Below are 25,549 nucleotides of genomic sequence, written 5' to 3'. Positions count from 1 at the left end.
CAACATTTTTTCCCAATTATTATTTCCTAGGAAAATTTGCTTTTTGCCCTGAAAAACTGAAGCTTTCTGAAAAATGTTGAAGGCAAAGATTTACTTTCCTTCTGAACTTCTCACCATAACTTCTAGGCAAATAATTTGAAAAATCATTATTGACAGCTTTGCTTTGGTATAAATTTAGATTGTTTGCAAAGTAAATCTCTTTAAAAAAGCACCAAACAAAACCAGAGGTGGAAACAAGTTAAGCTAAATATTGGCAGGTGGCTAGAGGTAGAGTTGCGGTCACAGAGGTCACTGTCGGTCCACTGCAGTTTTACCCTGGGACAATGTGAAGCTTTACACAAAGAAGATTTTCGGAAAACCCAGGAGATTTAAATGCATAAGTTCCAATCTCTCCTTTACCTGCCAAATGCATGAGCCTATGTTCTCAGTCACAAAATTAAGCTTCTTTAATTCTTGTTCAAGTGGCTGGGCAAAGGGCTCCTGCAGTGCTTCCCTTGTCTGAACTTCACCTGATGGCTCTGGCAAAGCCTGGCAGGCTTTGGTGGGTGCAGAAGGCATCCAGCCCTTTGCAGATGGTGCTTAGCACTTAACAGGATCAGCCCCTTAGCGACATGTATGATGTCCATCACCTCAGATGCCTTACCGTTTCTTAAATTATGCAACGCCCACCATATGTAATTAGCCAAGTAAGCTGCTTTCACCTAACCTCAAACGTTTGTAATGCTTATAATCCCATCTAGGTGTCTGTATAAAGGAGCTCCTTGTTAAGGGCAGGAGGGAGGAATATTCTTCTGTAAGAAAATTAGGGAGTTGTCAGAGATGTAAAGCTAAAGGTTCGCAAGATTGCTTTTGTTTGGCCAAGTGTTTTGAGGTTTTGGGGTTGTTTTTGGAGATGCTGGTGTTTAAACTTAGTTATTCAGCAGGTGGTCTGGCAGTAGCTGTACGTGATAAAGGAGTTTGCTCATAGCAAGTCCTGTCCCCACTAGGCTATCAGCATCTTAGCTTGCTGTTTTCTTTCCAGTCCTTTCTTACTCCTGTTTTTGCAAATATTACAGCAGCTTCAACTTCCTTCCTGGAATGAAAATCCATGAGTTCATCAGCCAAGATGGAGCTTCAGTTTTGGCCTGATTTGGTTTCTCTCTTGACAAAGCTGAATGGTTGGACACTCTTGGTGGTTCTGGTCATGTTCCTTTTGATTATTGACTTTGTGAAAAAGAGACGACCCCGGAATTTCCCTCCAGGGCCACAGGTCTTTCCTCTTGTGGGAACCCTTGTGGACTTAAAGCAGCCCCTCCACCTCGCACTGCAGAAGGTAAGAGCTCCATGGACTTTTCTCCTGCTAACAGTATTTTAACTCTTCAGTGACTTTTGTCACCAAACCTGTGAAGCAAGGGTAGCCTCTGAAGAACTGGCTAAATAGTAACCACATGTGGTAGATGACCTTCCTGGGTTTTATCTCTTACTATCTTCTCCTCTTCCATGGGTGTAGGAAGGTCCAATGGGAAAGAAACCCATAATGGAGGAACACCAACACGTTCCTCCTCTTCCTTCCCATCTGACTGCGGCCATTTTCTTCTGGAGCCCAGAAAGGGTGCAGAGGGGCTGGACCAGGCTGGGGCATGGATGGCAAGTGCTGTGTGGGAAAGGGACTGTTTGGACAGTGAAGATCACCTCTGGAAATCGTCTTGTCATTGTCTTTGCTCAGAGGCCAACAATTTGCCCCATTACATCTGAAAGAAACATTTAAGACCCTGAGTTAACGATCCCTGTGGCTTCTTCTGTGTTGCAGAAAGAGGCAGTGATTGCTCTGGAAAGGTTTCCAGAGCTTTGACTCCCACCAAAGCCAACAGAAGAGGGTTATTCTATGCGTGCTGAGTATGCTTCTCTGAAAAAGTGGAAGGAAAGGTTCTGACTTGGTGGTTGCAAATATCCTTTCTGGTGATTATTTATCTCTTGCTTGTACTTAGCACGCTGATGCCAGTCTATGTACCCCGGGTTTTCACAGGCCACTATCACAGGTGTCCCCTAGGGGAACCCTCGGTGAAGGCTGAGGCGGTGTGCTAAGGATGTTTTGTCCATACGCACAAGTATTATTAACAAAATTAATCATGTTCATTTATACACACACTGACTGGGACACCCATTTGGCCCCAGACTGGTTTCACAAGTCTCCACAGCAGTTCAGGGTGATGTCCTTTCCTGTAGACTCACACTAAGAAGAGGATGGCCTGAGCTCCTTGGCAGAGTGTGGCCTGAGAGACAACATGATCACCCTTTGCTCTTAGACATCAGGGAGCTGAACGCTGCACAGAAGACCCTAATGGTAGCCAAGTCTGTGCAAGGTAGATAGCTATAATTTGGCCATAAATGCATTCAGGCTTAAAATTAGAAGTAGGTTTCTAGGCATTTGCAGGTGGAGCCACTTTCTAAACGAGACAGCTGGAGCAAGAAACCACACTGCTTTAGACAAAAAAGTTGATGAAAGGAATTGCCCCCAGCAGCAAGAGCCTGGGTATGGTGACCCAGGTGGTGCCTTCACCTCCTACCCTATCTGTGAGGAAGAGGGACGGAGCAGATGCCCCTCAGTTACAAAGCAAGTAATGTCCTTGTTACAATCCTTGTTGCAAGTTAAATTGATGCAACTGCCTGGTGAAACCCAGGTCATACCTGCTAACAAATACAAGCAAACTATCTCTCCCACACTACAGCTCTCCAGGATTTTTTTATGCCGTCTCCAGCCTTCGTGGAATAGTTCAGATTGGGTGGGACCTGTGGACTTGGGTCTGGGTTTTTCTTAAGTCCGCTTCCTCCAAATGGGACTAAATTCGAAGTTATTTGAATTCATAGGTAATTCGGGTATTGTCTAGGTCAGCTTTGAAAGTTTCCATCTTCTTGCTCTCAGAGGGTGATGAACTCTCTTTCAGCTTACCGGTCGGTACGGGAACATCTTCAGCGTGCAGTTTGGAAGCCTGACGTTTGTGGTAGTCAGCGGGTACCAGATGGTGAGAGAAGCTCTTGTCCACCAGGCTGAAATATTTGCAGATCGGCCAAATATTCCACTCCTCCAAGAAATATTTAGAGGCTTTGGTAAGCACAGCTACCAGGATTTTGGTACAAAATATTCATCTCTTTACAATGATAAGAATTAGAGTGAAAGAAACAGTTTGAGTTCAACCCTTGCTAACTTCACCCATGAAGGTGAAGTTAGGTTGCACAGAGTAAGGCAAGAACTTAATTCAGTCTAATGATCTCACAAGTGCACGTTTTAATCTCCTGGGATTTTGGGATGGTGATGGAATCAAAGTCAGGTCTTGATGAAAGAGGAGAAATAAATGCAAGCTGCCCAGAGATCAATAGGCTTGTGGAGTTTTCTCCTTGGTTTTAATTTCTCCTTCACTTTTTTCCCCTCAGTCGCATGTAGCTCCAGAGACGGGGTATGGTGCTCCTGCCTGCAGCTCTGCCAACAGTGTGATAGTACTTATAGTATTTTGGCTTACACCTTTTTTTCCCACGCAAAGTGACAAAGTAACAGATTAAAGCAAATCCATAAAGCTAGATCTTTAGCATAAGCCAATTACTCTTGAATTTTAATTCCCAGGCAAAACTATAGTTTTTTCCAGGTCTGTGGGGTTCGTTTGCTTTGGTGGTGGTGGGGGGTGGTGGTTTCAAGATGAATGGCCATTGCTGAATCCTATTGCTCGTGGGTGACCCAGAGCAAGGTTTGTTTGCTTGTGTTTTCTACCTGCAGGGCTCATATCATCCAATGGGCATATATGGAGGCAGCAGAGAAAGTTTGCTTTAGCAACACTGAAGAGCATTTCTGTAAGTTTTGAGGAAAAAGTGCAAGAGGAGAGCCGGTACCTCGTGGAGACGATTGAGGAGGAGAAAGGTGGGTGGTTAAGGTACAGCCCTGCGCCCCAAGCTTCCAGCTAAATGAACAACAAGGTGTAAAACTCTCAGTCTGACGAAGCTCCTAACACACAAAACATCTCTTCTGTTGTTCAGATCTCTACCTTATGCTTCCAGACTGTGCCTTTTACCACTATTGTAGACCTCAGGCCTCCCATTTTAGTTCTTCCTTACTAATATTAAGCAAACATATACTAGGTGTTTATTAAAACTTGCATGTTTATATGGCTAAGAAAGTCTCTCCCGTATTCCGCAAAGGAATAAATGCAGCTCTCCTGCTATCAGGCATGTATGCTCAGAGGCTTAGTTAACCTCTGCTTGTCCTTGGTTTTGCAAAGTATTTTAAAACTTGTTTAGTCAGGCTTTCCTTTTGTATCACGCACAGATGAAGCGTGTGCCTTGCTTTTTTTATGGTCCAGCTTTTAACAACTGCCAGAGGGATATTAGTAAGAATAATTTGTATGTTGGTACATGGGTGATGTTGCACTTCAGCTTTAAATAGAAGCAGATGGGGTTTAGCTAATTCTATGGAGCTATATATAGTAAACAAGAAAGATCTAAATAGGAATTGCAAAATTATATACTGAACTTGCTCCATTTTAATTGCTGTTGCACTGAAGAGGCCAAATACTTCATGTTGCCAATTGATTATAGTCCCTTATAGTCCTAATCAATAAACTAATTAAGCCACTGGTTTGGGCCTTTCTTCCCATTAGTAATGACAAATAGCGATCATGTCCATCACTCTAATATCTGAGAACGAGCCCAGTTTAATTACTTTCTTGAAGAGTGGAGAGATTAGCAGTCCTGTGCAGAGTGCCTTGCATTTCAAAGTGATGCTCCCCAGCGTACTGACAGCAGCTCGGGGCTGGACTGAATTCCTGACCGATACTAGTCTCTCATATCATGGCAAGTAGCTCTCCAGGCTGCCTAAATGTGCCCTAGGAGGTGATGGTCTCAGCTCGATAGCTCTTCCAAGGAATGCAGATGTGGTGAATGTCATACCACACTTTGCTCGTACTGGAGCTGATGTGCATCATGTCTATGAGCCATATGAGCTATTGCTGGGTTTTACAGGTGGGTGCAGAGACTTGCAATCCTCTCCTTCTCCCCTCTCTCCTCCATCTCACTTGATTTCTTTTTGGTGGACATTTAATGGCCAGTGCGGTGGCATTTTTGCAGTGTGGCTAGTCCTAGCTCCTTGCCCTGGGCTGAGCTTCAAGGGACCCTCTCCTGGTGTTTAAAATTGGCACCAAAAAACATGTTGTAGCATGCAAACCTCAGCCATAGCGTGGCAGGCACCTGGTTGTTTTCCCTGGAAAGCAGTTCAAGCTCTACTTCAGCAGCTCTGTGCTAGCATCGGTGTGTGCCAGCAGCTTGGGCTGCAGACAGGAGGGGATGTCCTGGGAGAAAGGATGTCGTGGCCCACAATGCCCAACCTCCCATGGGGTGCTGGAGGTGATGGGGGTGGTGAGGACCCCAGGATGCAGGGCGAAGCCTTAACATCACCATGGATGAAAAGTAGGTGAGGTCTCACCCCAACTTCACAACTTGACCTGGTAGAGAATGTGGTTTTGACTGAGATTTTTAAAGAAAAAAAAAGCAAGCTCTTTCATTTTGTTCCCTCCAGGACAACCATTTGACCCTCATTACAAAATTAATAGCGCTGTTTCGAACATCATCTGTTCCATAACTTTTGGGAACCGCTTTGACTACCATGACAACCGTTTTCAGGAATTACTGCACTCGCTGGCTGAAACGCTGCTGCTCATTGGAAGTTTCTGGGGCCAGGTAAAACCGGCTGGATGCTTTTCTAGCTTCAGCTGCATGTAAGTGCCCAGAAACCAGAGTTTCTAAGGCACTGACATAACCTGCTTCTCACTGTAGAAAAGAGTCATGTTATAAGGGAAATGACCACAAGTATTGTTTTACATTACACTGGGTTTCTACACAAAATCCATCAGGAAGGCAAGGAAGAAAGTTTAAATTACTAAGGCACATGGAGAAAAGAACACTACAGGATTGTAAAACCAACCTTAAGCCTGACATAACCAAAGAACAATGGAAAAAGCTTACAAATATCTATGTTTCTACAAAAAGAAGAGCCAATTAGTAGCATGATCTGTGAAAATTCCTATCTTTTCCCCCATCCCTTTCCCAACCAGTTTCTCAAATAGCTTTTTTTTATTACAAAACTGCCTGTGAGTCCAGGTGAAACTAGGTGGATTTGGGGACCACATACCGTGGGTCAGGTCTGATCTCTGTCCCCTCCATGGACCCAGCACTAAGGGGCTCCTCTGGGTCCACATTGACTTTGACTCCAGTGGCTATCTCACATTAGGTGACAGCTTTGGCCACCCAATATGAGAGAACTTTATCAGCAGAAAACATCTGGCCGATTCTTATCTTGTTGGTACTTGTTTACATCTGTGTAACTAAATTGACCTTTGTAGCAAAACTACTATATTTTTCCCTGGCAGCAAGCGGAACGAATAAATTGTACTATCATCCCAGCTATGATACTGGCCCATTTTTAACTCAAGAAATGTTCTTTTGCTCTTTTTGGTTTCTCACCAGCTGTATAATGCTTTTCCTTTGGTCATGCGATGGCTGCCAGGACCCTTTAGGAAAATCTTCAGGCACTGGGAGAAACTTCAATATTTTGTGAAAGGAGTGATCGCAAAGCACAAGGAGGATTTGGACCAGTCCGAGGCAGGGGATTATATTGACTGTTACCTGAAGGAAATAGAAAAGGTAAGAGGGAAATACCTAAAGCCACCTAAACCTTAACCCACAAAATCAGCAGATGAGACTCAAGGCTGCTTTGGCAGAGGAGCTCATGCCTCCTGCGTTGTCTGCCCCTCCCTACCTCTTCCACTTCAAACTTTTTAGCAACAGCAGGAGGCTGTTCACTTTGCAAACACACAGATTTTTTGGTGGGGTTTTTTTTTTCATTTGAAAGTATTTACACTTTGCCTCCTTCCATCTTTCATTCTGTCACACGGCGTAGGAGGACTCTCAGGGAACATGTTCACGTTTCTGAGAGCTTGGAGGCCTGTGCTTGCTGTTGTGAAACTTCACATTTAAAAATGCTACCTGCTTTCAAGAGTCACCTTACTGCAAACAGGATAGCTTTCGGAGCAGTCCGTAGGGCTTGAAATTCAGCAAAAGTGAGGGGTAGAAGTTTCCATGTCCAGGGGTTGTGGATAATAAACTAGCAGAAGGACTTGATTTATGTACAGGTGGTTTTAGTTTGGGTTTTTGAAAGCATCCTCTCCTTAATAGAAGTTTTCATCCCCATTTTTTTTCCCCAAGTTTAAGGATGACACCAGCTCATATTTCCACGAGGAAAACCTGCTGTGCTCCACCCTGGACCTCTTCTTAACTGGGACTGAGACAACGGCGACTGCCATCCGCTGGGCTCTGCTCTACATGGCCGTGTACCCCCACATTCAGGGTAGGGCCACCGATGGGTCCTTCATTTAGCCCAAAACTAGTTAAGTGAAACTCAGAAAAGAGTTATTTCCAGCTCTACCACATGTTGGACATCCCTGTGCCCCACGTTTCTTATCGGGAACCTTCTGAACACAGATTTTTTTTTTTAATTTTTTTTTTTTTTTTTACTTTTTGCAGAGAAAGTGCAGCTTGAAATCGACACAGTGATCGGCCAGTCCCGCCAGCCCATGATGGCCGACAAGGAGAACATGCCGTACACCAGCGCGGTGCTGAGCGAGGTCCTGCGGGTGGGCAATGTTGTGCCGCTGGGGGTGCCCAGGATGTCCACCAGCGACACTACCCTGGCCGGCTTCCACCTGCCCAAAGTACATGGACACCACCAGCCTCCCCCTCATCCCACCATCCCACCCAAAGCATGGGCTGCATGGCCCAAGTCCCAAATTTCACCAGGAGGGGAACCAGCCAGCAGGATCTTATGGAGATATCACAGCTATACAGAAAATACAAGCTCTCCTGTAGTGCTGTTATGGGTCTCACCTACTTGTGGAGGAGGATTGTGAGATCCTATGGTGCTGGTCATAATTTTCAATTTTAAGAGGTTTATCCCTTAAATTAACCCGCCACACATAATGGGAATAGAAGGCCAAGAAAAAAAGGAATGCAAAGAGTCTGGGTTTGTTATTTCCACAGAGTATTAAAAAGTAACACTTGATAAAAGCCAGGTAACAGGGATTGATGTATACACACCATTCTGCAATTATGAAAGCAAATACAGGATTTAGATATAAGTAGTCTCTTCCATGTATATGACTGGTTGAGTCAAGGAAAATTAAAAATAAAAAATCTAGGTGTTTTGCTCCACACTGACTAGAATATTTCTTTTTCTGATAAAGGATGTGGAGATAAACCAGATCGGGTTTAAAAAGCAAAATGTGATGAAGTGAATCGATTGAAAATTATTTGGTTAAATTGCTTCAAATTCCTATGGGAACACAGTGTTACCAATTTAAAGTTGGTGTATGTTAACATCACCGGTGACAGCAGCACAAGGTACAGATCAACATTATGGTGATATATAAAACACACAGAAGTGAACAATTCTGCAGGCTTTCACTCTCGTTTAATTACATAGCTCAGAAAAAAAACATTTTGCCCTTAAAAAATGTAGTTTACGTTGTGTGTGGAACGGAGCTAATAATACACTAGTCTGACAACACGTCGGCTCTTCTCCATCACATAACGGCCCGTTTTCTCCACCTCTTGCAGGGCACCACCCTGATGACCAGCCTGACCTCGATAATGTTCGACAAAAACGTGTGGGAGACTCCAGACACCTTTAATCCTGAACATTTCCTGGAAAACGGCCAGTACAGGAGGCGGGAGGCTTTTCTGCCCTTCTCTGCAGGTAGAATGATGGATGGGAAGGTGGTTTTCCTTTTTGCAATGCTTTTTTTTTTTCCCCCCAAGACACCCCCTCTGGAGTAGGAGGTACTGCTCCTTGCCCAGCTTCCAGCCCATCCCCAGAGTGAAAATCCCAGTGGCAGTTAATACTGACTGCTGGGAGCGGGAGGGAAATCAATTTGTCACCGCAGGATGAAAAAGTGACGCTTTTTTCCTCTTGTGCAAGCTGTGTAAATGTTTTGGGTTTTTTTCGCCGAGTTTTCCCCTCTTCGTCTATCGGCACAGCCACCGCAGTTTGCTCAGCAGTAAACTTCTGGGGAAGGTTTCTGCAGAATGTGTGGGTGAACATTGCCACCTAACCTTTCGAGGAAGAAAAGCTCCCGCAGCCTGTGCAAGGCCGCGCGTGCGGGAGCCCCAGCGGTGGCTGACGCTCGCCCGGGACTCGGTGAGGTTTTTACTCCTTTTCCAGGCAAGCGGGCCTGTCCCGGGGAGCAGCTTGCCAGGACCGAGCTCTTCATCTTCTTCACAGCCCTCCTGCAGAAGTTCACCTTCCAGGCACCGGCGGCTGCCACGCTGACCTTCGCCTTCACGCTCAGCCTCACGCGCTGCCCCAAGCCCTTCCAGATCTGCGCGCTGCCTCGTGACTGAAGGCCGGCGTGGGGCTGCCCCCCAACCCCCTGCTTCAGCCCTCCGCAAGCCAGAAAGTGTCCCTTCGGCCACCCGCCCCGCGGAGTTCGGGCTGAAATGGTGAACTATGGGCATCTCGTACCCACCAACAGGCGGGTGGCCACGGGAAGGGCAGAGGGCCACATCTTGCATGCTGCAGCAAGGACAACCCTTGTGGCTCTTCCCTTCACCTCCTGCCTCCTCCCCTCTATCAGTTCAACAAAATGCATGAATTTAAAAGCTTTATTACTTAATCTCCACTGTCCGCAACCCCCAGGGAGGTGTTTGCCAGCTGTAAAAGCATGGGAACATGTTGGGTCCATGTTGGCTCTTCCATAGGGGATATATCCACCACCCAGAGACCATTTAGCAACCCCTAAATCCGAGTGCTGCAGCACACCAAATGACCATGGGCTGTGTTCCAAGGTGTCCATGGTCAGTGGGGGCAGCTGGCCTTGGACGTACAAGCTCTGGGTTCATGCCTTAGCACCAATTTGGACTTCCAGGTGGCCTATCCTGAGCCTCAGGTGGGCTTGGGCTCAGTGTGCTGTATGCCCCCTGCACCATCACTTTGGTGCTTTCTGGTGGAAATATCTGAGCTGAGATGTTTGCAGCAGCAGCGCGTATTTTTTTTCTCTCATAAGGATATTGAAATTTTAATTAGGAGGCTACAGGGTGCCAGAAGCAGCTTCCACCAAAGGCCAACCCAAGCAGGATGGCACAAGGAACTGTGCTTCCAGTAGGTCTTGAACGCCTACAAAAACAGTATTGCAATTGTGGAAGCAGGAAAGGTTTATCCAGATAAGGTTTGTGCTAATAAAATACAAAGTGGGAAAGAAAAGTTGCAAAAAAATAATTGTGTGGTGTTGCTCAGGAGTGGTTTAACAGAAGCCCAGCAGCATGAGAAGTAGCAGTGTCAGAAGGGCCGTGCCCACGCCAGCTCACTGATGGCTGAGGAAGGAAATGTGGGCACGGAGGCTTTGCGGGGGGAAGGCAGGAGATCTCCACGTACCTTCCGTCCCTGGCAAAGGTTTATGGCCACGCACGGTGTGGGGCTGAGGAGGTGGCTCAGGGGTATGGCACCCTCTGTGGTGGAGACACTGTTTAGCCCATGCTGGGGTCTCTCTGGAAAAGAGTTAATTAAATATGCAACTTGTGGAGAAGTTTTCCATTTATGTGACCAAGCACTAACGCTTAAAAATGTTTTTTCCTGTGTGCTTTTGTTTAGAATATAGCCACAGCAAAGATTTATTCCCCACCCCCCTTTTTTTTTTCTTCCCACCTTTCACAAGTGACTTTTTTATGGGCACCTACGTAGGGCACTGAGTAGTTAACAGGAAAAGAGGATTAAGTCAAGTTTCATTTCCACTGGCTTTAGCCTCCATCTCTGCAATAACCGCCTTTGCTGCCTTGCAAAGCAATCACTGTGCAGTGGCAGATCTATGCCACATGGGAGAGTCCTTTGCACATCACATCCCTGCCACGCCGGGCACCCCGGGATTTTGTCAATGAGCTGTCCTTCTAACTGATCGCTTTAATCCTATTGCAGTTTTAATTAATGTTTCGCAGTTACAGGCTCCCGTGGTGGTTTGTGGGTTTTTTTCTTTCTTTCTAAAAGAGAAAACATAAAAGATCTGTGGACTTTTTTTTTCACCTATGAAGTTTTCAAAGCCATTCAGGACTAGCAGTGGTTTCTCTCCATTTTTTTTATTCGCTTTGGTATAGGTCTGAGCTCTGGGATGGGGCTGCAGCTTGTATTATTTGCACTGGCTTAGCAAACAAGTGTTGAACTCTTCCCTCTTCCATTTCAAACTTGCCTTTCTCTGTTACTTTAGGGTTTCCTTCCCCATTCATGGAGAGAATAAAAGATTGAAGTTGTCTTCTTTTTCTTTTTCTTTTTTTTAAATCCATTGAAGGGGAAAAAAAAATTAAATGTAATGATCCCAAATCATAAAGGCAGGAGGCGTGAACATGGAGGTTTTTTGAGTAGAACATCTCATGTGAATGAGGGGGAAACTCCTGCCTTTCCACAGGGCTCATGCCTAAGTGCACTTAAAAGCCAGAGGTAAAAAGAGAGCTTCTCCTGAAAAACAGCTTCATCCCCTTTATGTTGCAGAATAAAACAATGATTTAACTTCTCAAGTTTCTCAAACGTAAAGGCTTTGCCCTCACGTGTATGGCATCACTCTGGCGGTGCTGCTGCATCTCTGTGCTTTGTCTTCAGCACCGGACAACCCCATCAGCCACATCCAATGTCCCCAAAAGAGAGAAAACGAACCCGAATCACCCCCCGGGGCACGAGGAGGCAGCTGACAGCCGCAGCAGAGCCACACAGTGTGATGGCAAACTGCTGGTGCAAATGCCCTCGCTTCTTCTGCAATAAAGCACAGCACACAGCTCCACGTCCACTGTGGTGTAGTGCCTGGCCAGCCGCCTGCCTCGGAGCCACTCTCGGGTGGGAAGATGGTTACAGGTCCCGCCAAAGGGCCCAGCACCTGCTGTGGCTTTTCAGCACCTGCCCCGGGTTTGTCGGGCTTTGGGCACGGCTTCGGCATGGGCTGCACGCTCGACAGCCACAGCGGGCGGGAAGGGATGGCGGGAGGGCCTGGGGCAAGGCCGGCTCCCGGCCGGAGCAGGGTGCTCTGCTTGCACACATCCAGCCGAGATGAGAAAATGATGGTGCTTAGAAACCGCTGCAGATCCTGGACGGCTTCCAGCCCACATCACCCTGACACACCGAAACCTCAACCAGTGAGTCAGATGGTTTGCGAAAGGTTTGTGCAACCTTATCTCGGATGGCCCTGCTGACCTGGGGCTTGGTCTGGGACTCTTCATATCACTGAACGAGCTTCTGCAAACTCGGAAAGCGTGAGGAGCTCAGAGCGGCGGGAGCCTCCCCGGCACTGTGAAGCCGACGCTGGGACACGGCACGGTGAGGGCACCACGGGGAGGAGAAAGTGGGACTCACGTCAAGCCACGGGCTCATGGGGACAGCATGGCGTGGCTGCCAGAAGGTTTTAATCCTGGCCCCGCAAAGCTCCTTTCTGTCCTTTAGGCAAGGACGTGGATCACTGGGGTTTTGTAAAGCAGCGGTGGGAGGCAGGAGGGGAAAGAGGGAGCTGGGGGTGTTATGGTTTGTGTTCAGGGTTTTTTAAATGGGATCAGAGGAAATGCTTGAGTTTAATCAAACAGTCCTTGCTGAAACATGGGAAAGCGGGAGTTCAAATGTGGTCTCCAGGCCAGGTCAGCAAAAGCTGCTTGATGCTGTCTTGTGTTTGTGCCCCCAGCACCTTGCCCATCTCCCCCCATCCCTAGGGGGTTTGGTGGCATCCCTTGAGCTCAGCCCGCCCTGACCTGCCACAAGACACATCCCTGTGGAGCTCCACCATCCACCCATGCTGTGCTTCCTCTGGGAGAGCATCTCCTTCCAGATGCTCCTTGTCTTCCTCACTGTCTTCCTGCTGGTCGCCAGCTACATGAAGCAGAGGCAGCCAAAGAACTTCCCTCCCAGCCCTTTCTCCCTCCCCCTCATCGGGCACATGTACCTGTTGAACTTCAACAACCCCCAGGCCACAGTGCAGAAGGTACAGGGGTGGTGGGCACCGTGGGGAAGGGGGCGGAGGGGGTTGCGGTTACACCACCTTTGCAGCATGGGGAAGGGATTAACCCCAAGCCCATGGCCCATGGGGACCTAGAGGCGGCAGGTTCTCCCTTGGTCAGCAGGAACATCATGAAGTTTGCCTGGGTAGGAGGAGGGGGACAAAGGTGGAGCGACCTTTTTGGACAAAGGGCACGACATGATACCATGCACACGGTGGCAGCTGTAGGAGCCCCATAGGCCTGGCCAGGGACTGGAAGGGTGTTTGGGAAGGGCATGAAAAACACAGGACTGAAAAATCAAACCTGGACAGTTTTACTTGAATTATGGCCAGTTAACACCAACTCCTGATTAGTGATTTGGGAAAAGAGGAAAGAAAAAAGACTGAGTCAAGCAGACACTTGTGCAAACACCCTGTCTCCCCTCCTGCTCTCAGCTTCCCTTATTTTCATCTGTGTCCCTTGCCAGGGCTGTCCCTGTCCCGACAGACACATGCATTGCAAATGAAAGCCCTTTTATTTATTTTGCCCCCCCCTCCCAGCTTTCTGAAAAACTTGGGGACATCTTCAAGCTGCAGCTGGGCACCACATCGTTTGTGTTCGTAAATGGGCTGCGGATGGTTAAGGAAGCTCTAGTAAACCAAGGGGAAAACTTCATCGATCGCCCTGAAATTCCAGTTGACAAGGAGATCTTCAGCAAGTTAGGTGAGTTGTCCCTCAGGACACGTATGTCAGCTGTAAGGTCAAAGTGTTGACCCTGCGGAGGTCCAAGACAGCTGGAGATAAGACAGAGCCCTGGAGCTCTCTGCCCTCGGTGGAGGGCCCTGCCTTGGCTCACAGTGGGGTGTTCCTGCAGGACTGGTCTCCTCCAACGGGCACTTGTGGAAGCAGCAGAGGAGGTTCACCTTGACCACCCTCCGAAACTTAGGCTTGGGGAAAAGGAGCCTGGAGGAGCGCATCCAGGAGGAGTGCCGATACCTCGTGGATGTGTTTGGGGACGAGCAAGGTGAGTGCTATGACCCTCATAAGCTGTGCTGAAGACAGGAACCGGTATGGCCCACTATAATTTCACCCATGATTCATTGCATGCTGGAAATACAACTCACCTTGCAAGCGATGCTAGCACCCTGCCAGCATCCCAGCTCACTTTTACAGGCATTCTGCCTCCTAACTGACTGGTGAATGCAGCTAGGTAACACCTAAAGCGTTAGTCATAGCCCACCCTCAGCCTACTGCTCTCTCGCAGATCTCTGGAAAGTCCTGGGCGTGTGTAAATCCCAGTGTTTCCGATTAATTCAAATGACGTCCACCCTTCTGCAGCTCTTGCCTTCCAAAGTAAACAAACATCTCCGTAGTCTGATTGTCAGGGTGTTTGCCAGACTTGGCCAGCTCATGGGGGTGCCCAGGTGTCCCGGGAGAGCAGTGACACAAGAGGGTGCCCATCAGGGCCGCTCATTGCACTTGTATTTGTTGAATATTTTATCTCTGACAACTGTTTCCTACTTTTCTGTGAAGACTGGAAGAGAATTGATCATTCCCCTTTCCTTCTCCAGGAAAGCCTTTCAACCCCCACATTAAAATCAGTAACGCTGTTTCAAACATCATCTGCTCCATCACCTTTGGCAATCGGTTTGACTACGAGGATAAGGACTTCCAAAAACTGCTGAAGCTCATTGACGAGACAACTAGCCTCCACGCGACCGTCATGAGCCAGGTACACCCTCCTGCCACCAACATGGATGCTGTGCAGTTTTGCAGGGCCATAGTTTCTTCGCTGTAGTCAGCCTCAAAACTCGTAGTGTTTTCATCAGCAAACGTCGTCATCATTCCCTATTCCTTCACACAGGGTAGATTTGCCTGTAATTTCTTCCTGCCTATTTTCAAGCTGGGCAATGGTCATATTGCTCTCCCTCACCCCACGCCACCTTTCCTGCCCATCGTGCCCACTGTACCATCGGGTAATACACGAGTCACTCCGTAACAGGAATATCAACCCCTTGTAATGGTCTCCTGGAGCTGAGCTATTTCCACAACTCCAGCAATTCAGTGGCATCGCAGGCTCCTTCAGTTTTGATAACAGTCCTGTATTCCACTCACCCTTCTTCTTTTGTGTCCAAAGCTGTACAACTCTTTCCCGTCTATAATAAAGTTCTTCCCTGGGTCCCATCAAACCATTCGTAAAAACTGGAGGTTGTTGAAAAGTTTCGTGAAAGAGAAGATCAACAAACACAAGGAGGACTGTAACCTCTCAGAGAACTATGACTTCATCAGCAGCTACCTGCAGGAGATAGCCAAGGTCAGCAACGTGGAGCAAACCCTTCCGCAGCGGGGCTTAGAACTCAGGAGGGATGAGAAATGAGCCTGAATTCCCCATCGGAGCTGCCTGTGTAGCCATTTAGGAGCTTAGGACGGACATCGGGCCCAGAGCACCTGTTAGTGGGATGGAGGCACGGGGGGGGCCAGCAGCGTCTGCCAAAGTCCTTGGGGTTGACTTGGACTAAGCCAGTGTCAGGGCAGCCCTTGCTGTTCACGTGGTACTAATGCACCTTTTTGTGAAGGGCAACGGCATCTTCCGGGAGGAAAACCTCGTGGCATGTGCAACCGACCTGCTGTTTGCTGGGACCGAGACCACGTCCACAACCATCCGCTGGGCTCTGCTGTATATGGCCATGTATCCAGAAATTCAAGGTACAGTTAGAAAAAAGGTGGTTTTCCCTGCTTTTAGCCCTCACAGCTTCATGGGAGCCTCTTTTTTTTGAGAGAGAAAAATGGGGAATCCCCCTACACCCACACAAAAGAGGTGCACAAACACTAGCAGGTGTCCCAGGTCGGTCCTTGGGGGCCCCTCACAGCAACCCCTTGTGCTGTTCCAAGGGTGCTGGTTTTTTTTCGTGAACCTTGGCTGATCCCTGCTGTTTCCCACCAGCCCGTGTGCAAACAGAGATTGACACGGTCATTGGGCAGCTGCGGCAGCCAGCCCTGGAGGACAGGAACAACATGCCCTACACCAACGCCGTCATCCACGAAGTGCAGAGGAAAGGCAACATCATCCCTTTCAACGTGCCAAGAGAGGTGGTGAAGGACACGGTCTTGGATGGCTTCCACATACCAAAGGTAACCTCACTCCTGAGCACTGAGACTTGAGCAAGGGCCTCCCAGTTCCACAGGCAGGATCCGCCAGACCAGCTCGCTCCTGTGGAGGCAGGAGGGGCAGAGCTACAGCCTTTCTGCCCTGGCCAGAGTTCAGTCCTAGCGAACACGTATTTTTGCCATCCAAACGTTCTCCAGCATGTTGAATGGTGCAAAGCACTGCAGGGTGACACCCCTCCACACCCCCTATCGAGGCACAGATCCCATCTCACTTAGCTTTTACAGGAACTTTGGCCCAAGATTACAGCAGATAAAAATTATGCTGGTGAGGGAGAAGTGTGGGTATATAATAATGCACCTCTGAACAGGCAAGAAGTAGAAAACACTGCCTGTGCGGGGGGTGATGGACAAATAATTGCAGCAGAATTTGACTGTGGATGTTCTTCACGAAGAGGAGAATGGAAGATAAAAATGTCCTTCCTGCTGCCAGTGACAGAGAAAGTGTGATTTATTTCTTTTTCACCTACTAGGGCACCCTTTTGCTCACAAATTTAACCTCCGTGATGTTTGACAAGAATGAGTGGGAAACTCCCGACACTTTTAACCCCGGGCATTTCCTGAAGGATGGTCAGTTCTGGAAAAGAGAGTCTTTTATGCCATTTTCTATAGGTAAGATTTGCTGGACCATGGTGCTTCTGTGCTGAGGCACTGGGATGGGGCTCCCAACTGCATGGTGGAGACACAGAGGAAAATAGCGATGGAAAGGGCAGGTGTTGGCTGCACCCTGGAAGAAGCCACTCCAGCAGTGCTCAAGTGGCCACCCCAAAGCACCTCACCCATGCTCTGAGCCCTTTCTCATCTCTCTTCACATGTACAGAAGAGAGATGAGGATGAATAAGAGACCCTAAAAACGGCAGAGACCCTAGAAACACCCTCACCAAGGGAAGAGCATCGCTCTGTGCTCCTGCTTCCACGTGGCTGAGTTCACCAAGGGCTTCGCTGTTGCCACCACAGGGTACCCCAGCCAACAGCTTCCCCGGGGAGACTGCTTTTAGCACCCCTGCTTCCCATACCAGCCTCACACACCACCTCTGGTAGCTCTTTGGTGCAGCTCAAACAAACCACCGCTCCCAGCACGGCCACGGCCAGACTGTGCACGTCAGCACAGCTCACCGGAGCACGTGCCCTCCGGGGGCAGCCCGCGCTGTAAAGCCCATGGCGTTATCAGAGCTCAGTTTGGGCTGCAAATCTCACCCTGGGAAGGGGGTGACACAGCTGGACCACGGTCCTACGGGAAGGCAGGGGCTTTCTCAGCAGTGAAAGCAGCTGGGCAGCTGGCGCAGGCTGAGGATGCCATGGGTGGCTGTCTCCACAGGGAAGCGTGCCTGCCTGGGCGAGTCGCTGGCCCGCTCTGAGCTCTTCCTCTTCTTCACGGCTCTGCTCCAGAAATTCACCTTCCAGGCGCCCCCGGACACCACGCTCACCCTCCAGTTCAAGCTAGGCATCACGCTGGCCCCACAGTCCTACGAGATCTGTGCCGTGCCGCGGTAGGGAAGCCTGGGCCACCATCCTCGCAGGGAAAAATCCTTCGGGAAGGATGCTGAGAAGGAGCCCTCGGTGGCTCCCCTGGGCAGTGGTAACAACCGCCTGGCTCCAGGGAGAGGCTGGGTAGTTTCTTTTAAAGCAATTGCAAAATAATTTCTTTTCGAAGCAGACCTTGCACTCTGTATCACATGAGAAAGGCGATCAGCCTGGGATCTCCCAGGGCACTTTTAGGCTTGCCATATGGCACTGCAAATGAATGTGGGGCTTGGGGCTTTCCTAATTTTATGATGGATGGCCATGCTTCACCATGGCAAGAGAACAAGCAAGACTTTAGGGATTGCTGTGTTCAGGCTGTGGCTGTGTACTGTGGAAGAGCAGTACCAGCCTGTGTTTTATCACATTAATAGAACATTTTTTGGTTTTGTTATCCTTGGCATGTAATCGGGTAAAAAAAACCCAAAAGTTGCTCTATAATATCTCTTTCTCCTGCATCAATAAACGCTTACCAAAACATTTTTGTCACGAAGCGTTCTGCAAAGTGAAGCCCAACAGAGGTGATTCCCAGCCTTCAGCCGTGCCCAGAGCACCAGGGGGTGGCAGGGGGCTGCGAGTCCACCCAGGCAGGGCCTGGCCCACGTCACTGCAGCATTGCTCTCCGTTAGCAGAGGGGCCGGCACTGTAACAGCAAAGGCAATTCCTACAGAACTGATGAAAATAAATGTCCCTGTCAGTACAAGTACACTAGCAGGTAAACCATCAAAGCCTGTGGCCAGGTCCTGGCTTGCCACAGTGATTAGGAGTGTAACACCCACAGGGAGCATGTGGGGAGTGCTCTCTGCTCCGCCAGATCTCTAGAGCTTCCAGCCATAGAAGTCACAGGTCCTGCCTTTTGGAATATGCTAAATCCTGTTTACCTGCCCAGCATCATCGAGTGGCTGGTGTGGCCGGGGTGGGTAGAGGGGTGAGCTCCAGCAACAGACGATGCACAGCTAAACCTGCTTCACACAACAGTCTAATGAATAAAAAGGTCCTTTGGAAAATACCGCCAACAAATTACTAATGTTTCAAACCACCACGTGTAAGGTGAAACAGTTCCAAGATTGACAGACAGCTGATGGTTAACACCAGTAAATGCATCAACTCCAACTGTGGCACCACGGGACCCCAGCAAGGCCTCCAGGCACAAGAAGATGCAGCTCCCAGCAGTGGGACCGGGGGCTGGTGGGAAGGCACGGCGCCGATAACGCACACCTCCACCTCCTGCTTGCCTTCTGGAGAAGCGAGGGGAGAGCCATCTTTTCCTGTTCATTTTCAATTTTTCCTGCAGTACTTTTTACATGTTCCTACAAGAAACCAATTTTTCCCAGCACCTCTTCCAAGAATTAAGTCATCTCCTGAAGGACGTAAAAGCATCTTTTTTCATGCAAGCATTAATGCCCAGGTGGGTTTCAAATCCTTTTATTTTAACCTGCATTTTCTTCTCCTCCGAGTACACAAGGGAGGAAGCATGGAAGGCTGGGATGGCCCTGCAGACCGGCTCATGGAAACACCCTGTGGCCCCACAGCTGCACACTGGGGCTACACACAGCCATACAACATAAAGCAAAATTCATAGCTGGTGAGCACGGGCTCTGGCAGGGCTCTTTCAAGCACAGGGCTTGGCAAGGAGGCTCTGCCCCCTCCTCTAATTTTCTGTGCCAGACACAGAAACAAGAGGTTGGACTAAGTTGCTGTTTCTGGCACTGGAGACCCCTGTTTTGCAGATCCGTAAGGTGGAAACGCGAGAACACGTGGTAGAAACTGAACCAGCCTATTTATAAAATGCAGGAGACCCGACCAGGTTCTCACCAAAGGTGGGATGAGACATCCCCAACCCCAGGTCTCCACCCCTCCTCTCCCCACGCCCACCGCCCTCCCGACCTGCTCCTGGCAAGGGGCTTCAACATCTTCCCTTCGCAGCAGAAACTAGGAAGTTCATTTGACTTTCTAGACCTTTCTTTCTTTTCCTTCCTTGGGAGAAGCAGAAGGGGAAGGCTGGAAGCAGGCTGAGTGCCTGGAATCAGCAGGGAACAGGAGAGGGGACCAGTGACAAGTTTCTGTTGTGTGCAGCATTACTCCCAAAGCACTTCCAGTTCACAGGTGTCATCTGAATTTTATTTTTTTTTCTCTCCCCAGTGCTTGGCTAAGATTCCCGTTTCCTTTCCCAGGCTGCTGCTATATCCAAAAGCTTCCTCCCCCTCCTCCCCGGGTCACCGCTGGGTTAGCTGTACTCCGAGCAAAGAGCACATTTCACAGGACTGTTTGGCACCACGTCGCACGCACGGCTGACCTCACCCCCTCGGGGCTGTACTGTACCTGCACTGCTCTTCCAGGGACACGCATTGCCTAAACATACAGACCTGCTGCTGCGGTGCTTGGTGCCCAAGAAGCTACCAGAAACGCCACAAGCAAACAGGGCTGCAGACGCAGGCTCTGCGCAGGCAGCCTGCATTTGAGCATAGCTTCTTGTGACTCAGCAGGTGGAAACAGAGGGTCCCGGTCCCCGCTGCACACAGCACCCCTCGCTTGTGCCCCACACACCCCCCCCCGCCCCAGCATGGGTGTCCTGTGACAGCTCCCACATGGGCTGAACACATCCTGCAGCCTGGCCCGGGCTTCCTGCACAGCTGGCAGCCCCTTCCCTTCCCTCCTCCCTCACACACACACCTGCAGGTTTTGTTCCTCAGCATCTGAAAATGCTGTTACATTCAGCCTCAGAAAGAAGGAAAAATGGTGCTTCCACGTCTGGTCATTCACCTCACCCTCACCGGGACCCTTCTGCCGCTGTGAAGGCCCTTCCACAGCCAGACACCACACAGCTCCCCACCCTCACAGGGGCAGCAGGCCAAGGCAGGAGAAACTGTTACTTACCCACGTCAGGACAGTCAGGCTGAGGATTATTGTTCAGAGAAAGGGAAAACCTGTGGCAAAGACAGGTCTGACAGGGCCCCTAAAAGAAACTTGTGACATCATCTCCCTGCGGATCTTCACTCCGGAGGGCTGAACGGCTGCCTGCTCTCATTCCCAGCCTCGCTTCTGGGTTGAGGTTCGTGCCCAGGGAGCAAGAAGCTTTCAACAAGACTAAGAACTGGGCACATAAATACCCTGCACAGCAGGCTGAAGAGGGCAGTCTGTTTTCCAAATAAAAACAAGCACGGTGATTTAGAAGTGTGTACCTGTCTGTCCTCTGTGTTCTCTTAGGTGGGGCTGAGGAGAGCACAGAGATCCTAACTTCTTTCAGTAGCAATCAGCAATCGCTGAAGTCACTCAACAGCTCACGTGTAGTGGCTTTTAGTCTTTCCACTTCACAAGGTCACCAGCGAGCGCTCAGACGCCTGTCAGCACACTGAGTAGAGGCAACCAGCTTCGGGGAGGAGCAGAACTGCAAGCAGGAATGAACTGAAAAGAGGAGGGGAAGGTAGCACAAGCCTGATGCGTTGTTGTTACAGCAAAACATACACACACTCATCATACATACGTGTTACATATCCTGTAACATGACATTTTAGATGGTGTAATCAGACGAACTGGGTCTGCATATTGACACGCCACCCAGAAACACGGATGCTTACATCAGCTGTGGACTATTAAACACACTGCTTGAAATAAAGACACCAAAGAATTAATTTTAAAAATCTTTATGTGAATATAAAAGAATTCTTTCCAAAGAAAAATAAAACCAAAAGTTTAAAAATTAGTGCAATTTTTCAAGTTCTAAGCAACACAGTGTTTACAGTTGTTTTAAACAGAAGATGTAGACACTGATACACTGAAAACCTTAACTCCAGCTTGACTATGGGAGGAAGGGAAAAAGCAAAAAAGTTAAGAAAATTACTTTACTAGACATTACTACCTCTTAAACAATTGTTTTCAATTTCTAATTCCTAAACTATTTATGGCTACCTAAATAAAACATCAGTATTGCTTATATTACTTATTTCCAAGTAAGTGTATACTGTAGAAAATAGAATACTCATATATATATATATTTTAAAGAACAAAAACAGGTGAAAATTTATTTTCAGTGAATGTTTTCTTAATCCACTATAATACAGCTGTTGCAAAAGAATCTTCTCAAAACTGCTGCCTGATCCACCTTGAGTAGAAGAACCTACTAGTCCAAAATTTGGATTATTGCTACAAAACACTTCATTTACATAGTGGCTATTTTTAATATTTTATTAAAAAAATAGTAACTGATATGTCAATCAGAACATATTTTTGTTTCTTTGGATCTATATCACCCTATTGGTAATATATTTGGATCTATATAATGGAAACTGGCTAAAGTTACTAATAATGCTGAACAACTTTAGCAATATTCAATGACTTAATCTCATAATTTGCATCTGTTCCTAACTGTGCTGTCTGGGCATGATACGAATCCATCTTGCAGCAGAGACAAGTAGCCTCTTTCTTTGTCCTGCCTCAGCAGTGGTGCACATTGCATCAAAGAACATCGCATTGACATTGTTCTGCTGCTACGTGTTGCATACAACTCAGCTGTAACACAGCAATGCTATTAGTAGCCTCTTTTGTTTGACATGAATGAAGTTAACATTGAAATGGTACTCATTCCAACGCCCCTTTCTGCACTGCCAGATGAGCTGAAGTGAACGCAGCACCACGGCTTACGATCAAATCTTTATTTCTACAGATCGGTTCCTCATTCATAGGACATAACCCCAGTTTAACCAGTTATTAAACAGCCACTCTGAAACAGGTTCTCAGTCCCAAAGAAACACTTAAGTTATAGTTACAGGCTTTGATTTTAACAGTTTGGAAAACTCCCAAGTAACATTTCATCTAATACCTGAAAACCCGATTCATTTTTGGCAATCCCAACAGGACTGTTGGGGATGACCTTGCCCTGAAAAAAGGCTGATCCCTGTTCGTAGTTCTGTATTTAAACTCTTCCATCCCTAGCCAGAGGACAAACTTCCAATTAAATGATAGGGAGGTTCTTGGTCATTTTTGGTCCCAGGGTCTGCAGTTTTGAGAAGTGTACATCAAAGACATTTGCTCCAAGTTTTTCACTATTCAGCACCCGGTATGACTACTGGCACAGCTCCACTACTGTGAGAAGTACAACAAATGCATCAACCCTACTAACTAGATGAGTATTTGAAAGACGTTCATGAAAGTTTCCATGCTGCAGAGAACGAGCATTAAGAGACCCATTCAACACCATCGGGGACAGTTTCACATTTCACTACGACAAACCAATGTACCAGGCTTTAGAAACGTAAGCACCTTGCTAAGAGTTAGTCTCGTGTTCCACTGCTCACCACCACCTCCCACACCACTAGCAGATTAAACAAACAATTGTACCTCAAAAATACAAACCCCAATAACATCACTGCAGCAGTAAAAGACCTCAAAACGCAAGAGGTAGTCCAAAGAAGCATAAAGTCCTGAAGAACACCACCTGACAGACAAAACTCTTCAATGGCAGTTTGTCTGGCATATTCTCTGCTCATACTGTATTCAGCATGAGACTGGCTTTTCTCGTGTACGCAGAAGTTTTGAAAGAGGAAATCTCTGTTGGATGCCTAAATGTATAGCACTGTAAAACTACCACAACTAATTAGCAATGCTAAGTATTAAAAATGAATACTTCCCTTTTCTTTAGCATTGCAAGCAATGCCCAATAAAGAATTTGAGATGCTGGGAAAGGAAGAAATCAAAGAACAAGCCACACTGAAGGGCATGCAAAATGGAGAACTAGTAAAATTTCACAATTCAAAACTTAAATTCTCCAAAACTGAATTCCGCTCTCAAAAACAAAGATGGCCTTTGGTGAAGACAGACATATGTTTTCATTCACGCATATGACTGAGTTTTATATTATATCATGGACTAGTACAGCACCCCCAAATATTTAGTTTAAGTGTACTCATTTTATCTTAAGGGAGCTCCTTTTATCTTAAGGGCTGCTGTAATTCTGTTTTATTTAACTATGGGTATAAATGAATTTGTTCTACATGGTTTGCAACGAAAAACAGACAATAACAAGCTTCCTAAAAATACAGTTCCCAACAACAGTAATATATTTGGTACAGTGACACAAATTTTGTGAAAGATAGCAGCTTCCTGCACACTGATTTCAGATAACAATCCCCGGTCTTCTTCGATCGAGATACTGCAAAACTATTACAGTTTATGCCCTTTCCTCCCTGCCAACAATCCTTACTGCCAACAACTAGCAAAGCTATCTTTCATTCATCTGCCTAGCAGTTAGTTCAGAATAACTGTAGTGAAACAACATTTAAAAAAAGAGGAAAATTAGTTTCTATGCACAGGGTTGTATAAATAGCTGGAAATAAATGGGGTTCCTTCCCACCTAACTCCCTTTCTGCAAATAAATGCAATGTACCAATACGCCAGACTTTTAAAATGTAGCCCAGACTTTTGAATTATTATAATAGCTTCTCTTCTTACGCAGGAAAAGACAGCTTATTTGGCTTTAGTGAATTCAACATCTTAAAGACAGGTTTTCCTTAATGTATATATGCACAAACTTGATCTTTTCTTTTTTAAATAAACTGAGTAGCTCTGCTTCTCACTTGAGATGACAAAACAAATCCTGTCTTCTCTTACAAAAAACAAGTCAATCGGTACTAGACCTCTTTTTCTTTTTCTATAAATACAAGTATTTTCTTGCTTTTAAAATTGTACTTCACATTCCAAAAAAAGTACTTTTTCAAACATGGTACCAATCTTTTACATTTATTTTTAGAAGAGCCCAGCAAAACCACCCAATATTGCCAGTTTCCTGAAGTACATTTTTGCATAACATCTTCCCATTACAAAAGTCAACTTTCTAGCCCAAACCCATTAAATAAAGTTTTAAATATATAGTGCCAAATTTTATATTTACAATATATTCTGAAGGCAAATATAAATCTTTTAAGTTGTGCTTGTAAGTACCTACTGCAGTTAAATCTACTTCTACTTGGAAAACTATGTGCTACCTTCTAGATGCACCACTGATCAACTTAATCGCTTCTCGATAGGTTCTGATCTTGAATTTGCAGCTGCCCACCATTCTAACCTCCTCTTTCATCAAGTAGTTATAGTGGAAGCCATAAAACATTTAAGGACACTTTAGCATGTAAGTTTCCTTCACGGTCCTTCTGGTTTAATCAGATGTTGCACCTGGTACTTTAACAGTGAGATTCCTTCTGGTATTGGTGACGTGGCGTTGCTGAGCTAGGAATGAGCGCCCGGGACCGTCTCTGCAGGCACCGCTACTGCCCACCAGCCTTGCTTCCATACCTAGCTTCTGAAGAGTGAGGCTCTGCAAATACATTAAACAACATTTACACTATAGCAGAAAGAAGAAAAAAACCCATCCAGCTTTCATACACAAAGCTCATCCTTACTTAGCATGCACGCCAAATTTTTTACTGTATTTCTTATCTACTCTTTTCCTGCCATAAAAGGTATGAACCAAGGTTCAAGGAATCAAGATTCATTCACATTCATACGGAATGTGTTAATTTTAGCTTATTGTAAAGTTGGTCCTTTAGTAAGCCATTTAATTTTACTTTCCTTTTTGATTTCCCATTCCAGTCTGTCTTTATGAAACTATATTGAAACATTGCTTCATGTGAAGATGAACATCTTTCCCCAGCCCTCTGCACAGCAATCTAAGGCCAAATGTTCTAACCACCTCTGCAACACTGCTACAGGATGAGAAGGTGGCTCTCGCTTATTTCACAAATACTGCGCTGAAGATGCTGAACATCTAAATCAGGAGTCTGGAATCCTTTTGAACCATGGCCTCCCTTTGTCTCAAGCCCAAAAACTTCAACAACAAATGCTACTGAACATTCTGGATTCA

General features: G+C 47.0%; 3 protein-coding genes across 5 annotated transcripts in view; 2 read left to right on the top strand and 1 right to left on the bottom strand.

Moving 5' to 3' along the window:
• Positions 1–773: 773 nt before the first annotated feature.
• LOC102056779 (cytochrome P450 2J2) lies at positions 774–9,676 on the top strand. 2 transcript variants are annotated; one of them, XM_055725223.1, is made up of 10 exons: positions 774–833; positions 1,056–1,312; positions 2,925–3,087; positions 3,749–3,889; positions 5,540–5,700; positions 6,487–6,663; positions 7,225–7,366; positions 7,543–7,730; positions 8,632–8,770; positions 9,236–9,676. In XM_055725223.1, exons 2-10 carry the CDS (start codon positions 1,088–1,090, stop codon positions 9,412–9,414), a joined length of 1,515 nt encoding a protein of 504 aa, XP_055581198.1. In that variant the 5' UTR covers positions 774–833; positions 1,056–1,087; the 3' UTR covers positions 9,415–9,676. The 2 variants fall into 2 exon arrangements, with proteins under 2 accessions (XP_055581198.1, XP_027662773.2); XM_027806972.2 differs by having other exon boundaries at positions 780–1,312.
• Positions 9,677–11,945: 2,269 nt separating this feature from the next.
• Positions 11,946–18,177, top strand: LOC129737231 (cytochrome P450 2J2-like). 2 transcript variants are annotated; one of them, XM_055725224.1, is made up of 10 exons: positions 11,946–12,364; positions 12,720–13,016; positions 13,572–13,734; positions 13,886–14,035; positions 14,583–14,743; positions 15,149–15,325; positions 15,588–15,717; positions 15,956–16,143; positions 16,650–16,788; positions 17,495–18,177. In XM_055725224.1, exons 2-10 carry the CDS (start codon positions 12,828–12,830, stop codon positions 17,668–17,670), a joined length of 1,473 nt encoding a protein of 490 aa, XP_055581199.1. In that variant the 5' UTR covers positions 11,946–12,364; positions 12,720–12,827; the 3' UTR covers positions 17,671–18,177. The 2 variants fall into 2 exon arrangements, with proteins under 2 accessions (XP_055581199.1, XP_055581200.1); XM_055725225.1 differs by lacking the exon at positions 12,720–13,016 and having other exon boundaries at positions 11,948–12,364.
• Positions 18,178–21,325: 3,148 nt separating this feature from the next.
• The window catches only part of HOOK1 (hook microtubule tethering protein 1), a 28,839-nt gene continuing 24,615 nt past the window's right edge, over positions 21,326–25,549 (bottom strand). Inside the window, exon 22 of the mRNA XM_055725199.1 lies at positions 21,326–25,003. Coding sequence (XP_055581174.1) covers positions 24,845–25,003 — 159 coding nt within the window. The 3' untranslated portion in view covers positions 21,326–24,844. The remainder of the gene's footprint in view (positions 25,004–25,549) is intronic.

The sequence above is a fragment of the Falco cherrug genome, chromosome 12, assembly GCF_023634085.1.
Source record: "Falco cherrug isolate bFalChe1 chromosome 12, bFalChe1.pri, whole genome shotgun sequence".
Lineage (NCBI taxonomy): Eukaryota > Metazoa > Chordata > Aves > Falconiformes > Falconidae > Falco > Falco cherrug.
The sequence above is the reverse complement of the archived record's forward strand: the minus strand, read 5'-3'. Positions and strand labels throughout refer to the sequence as shown.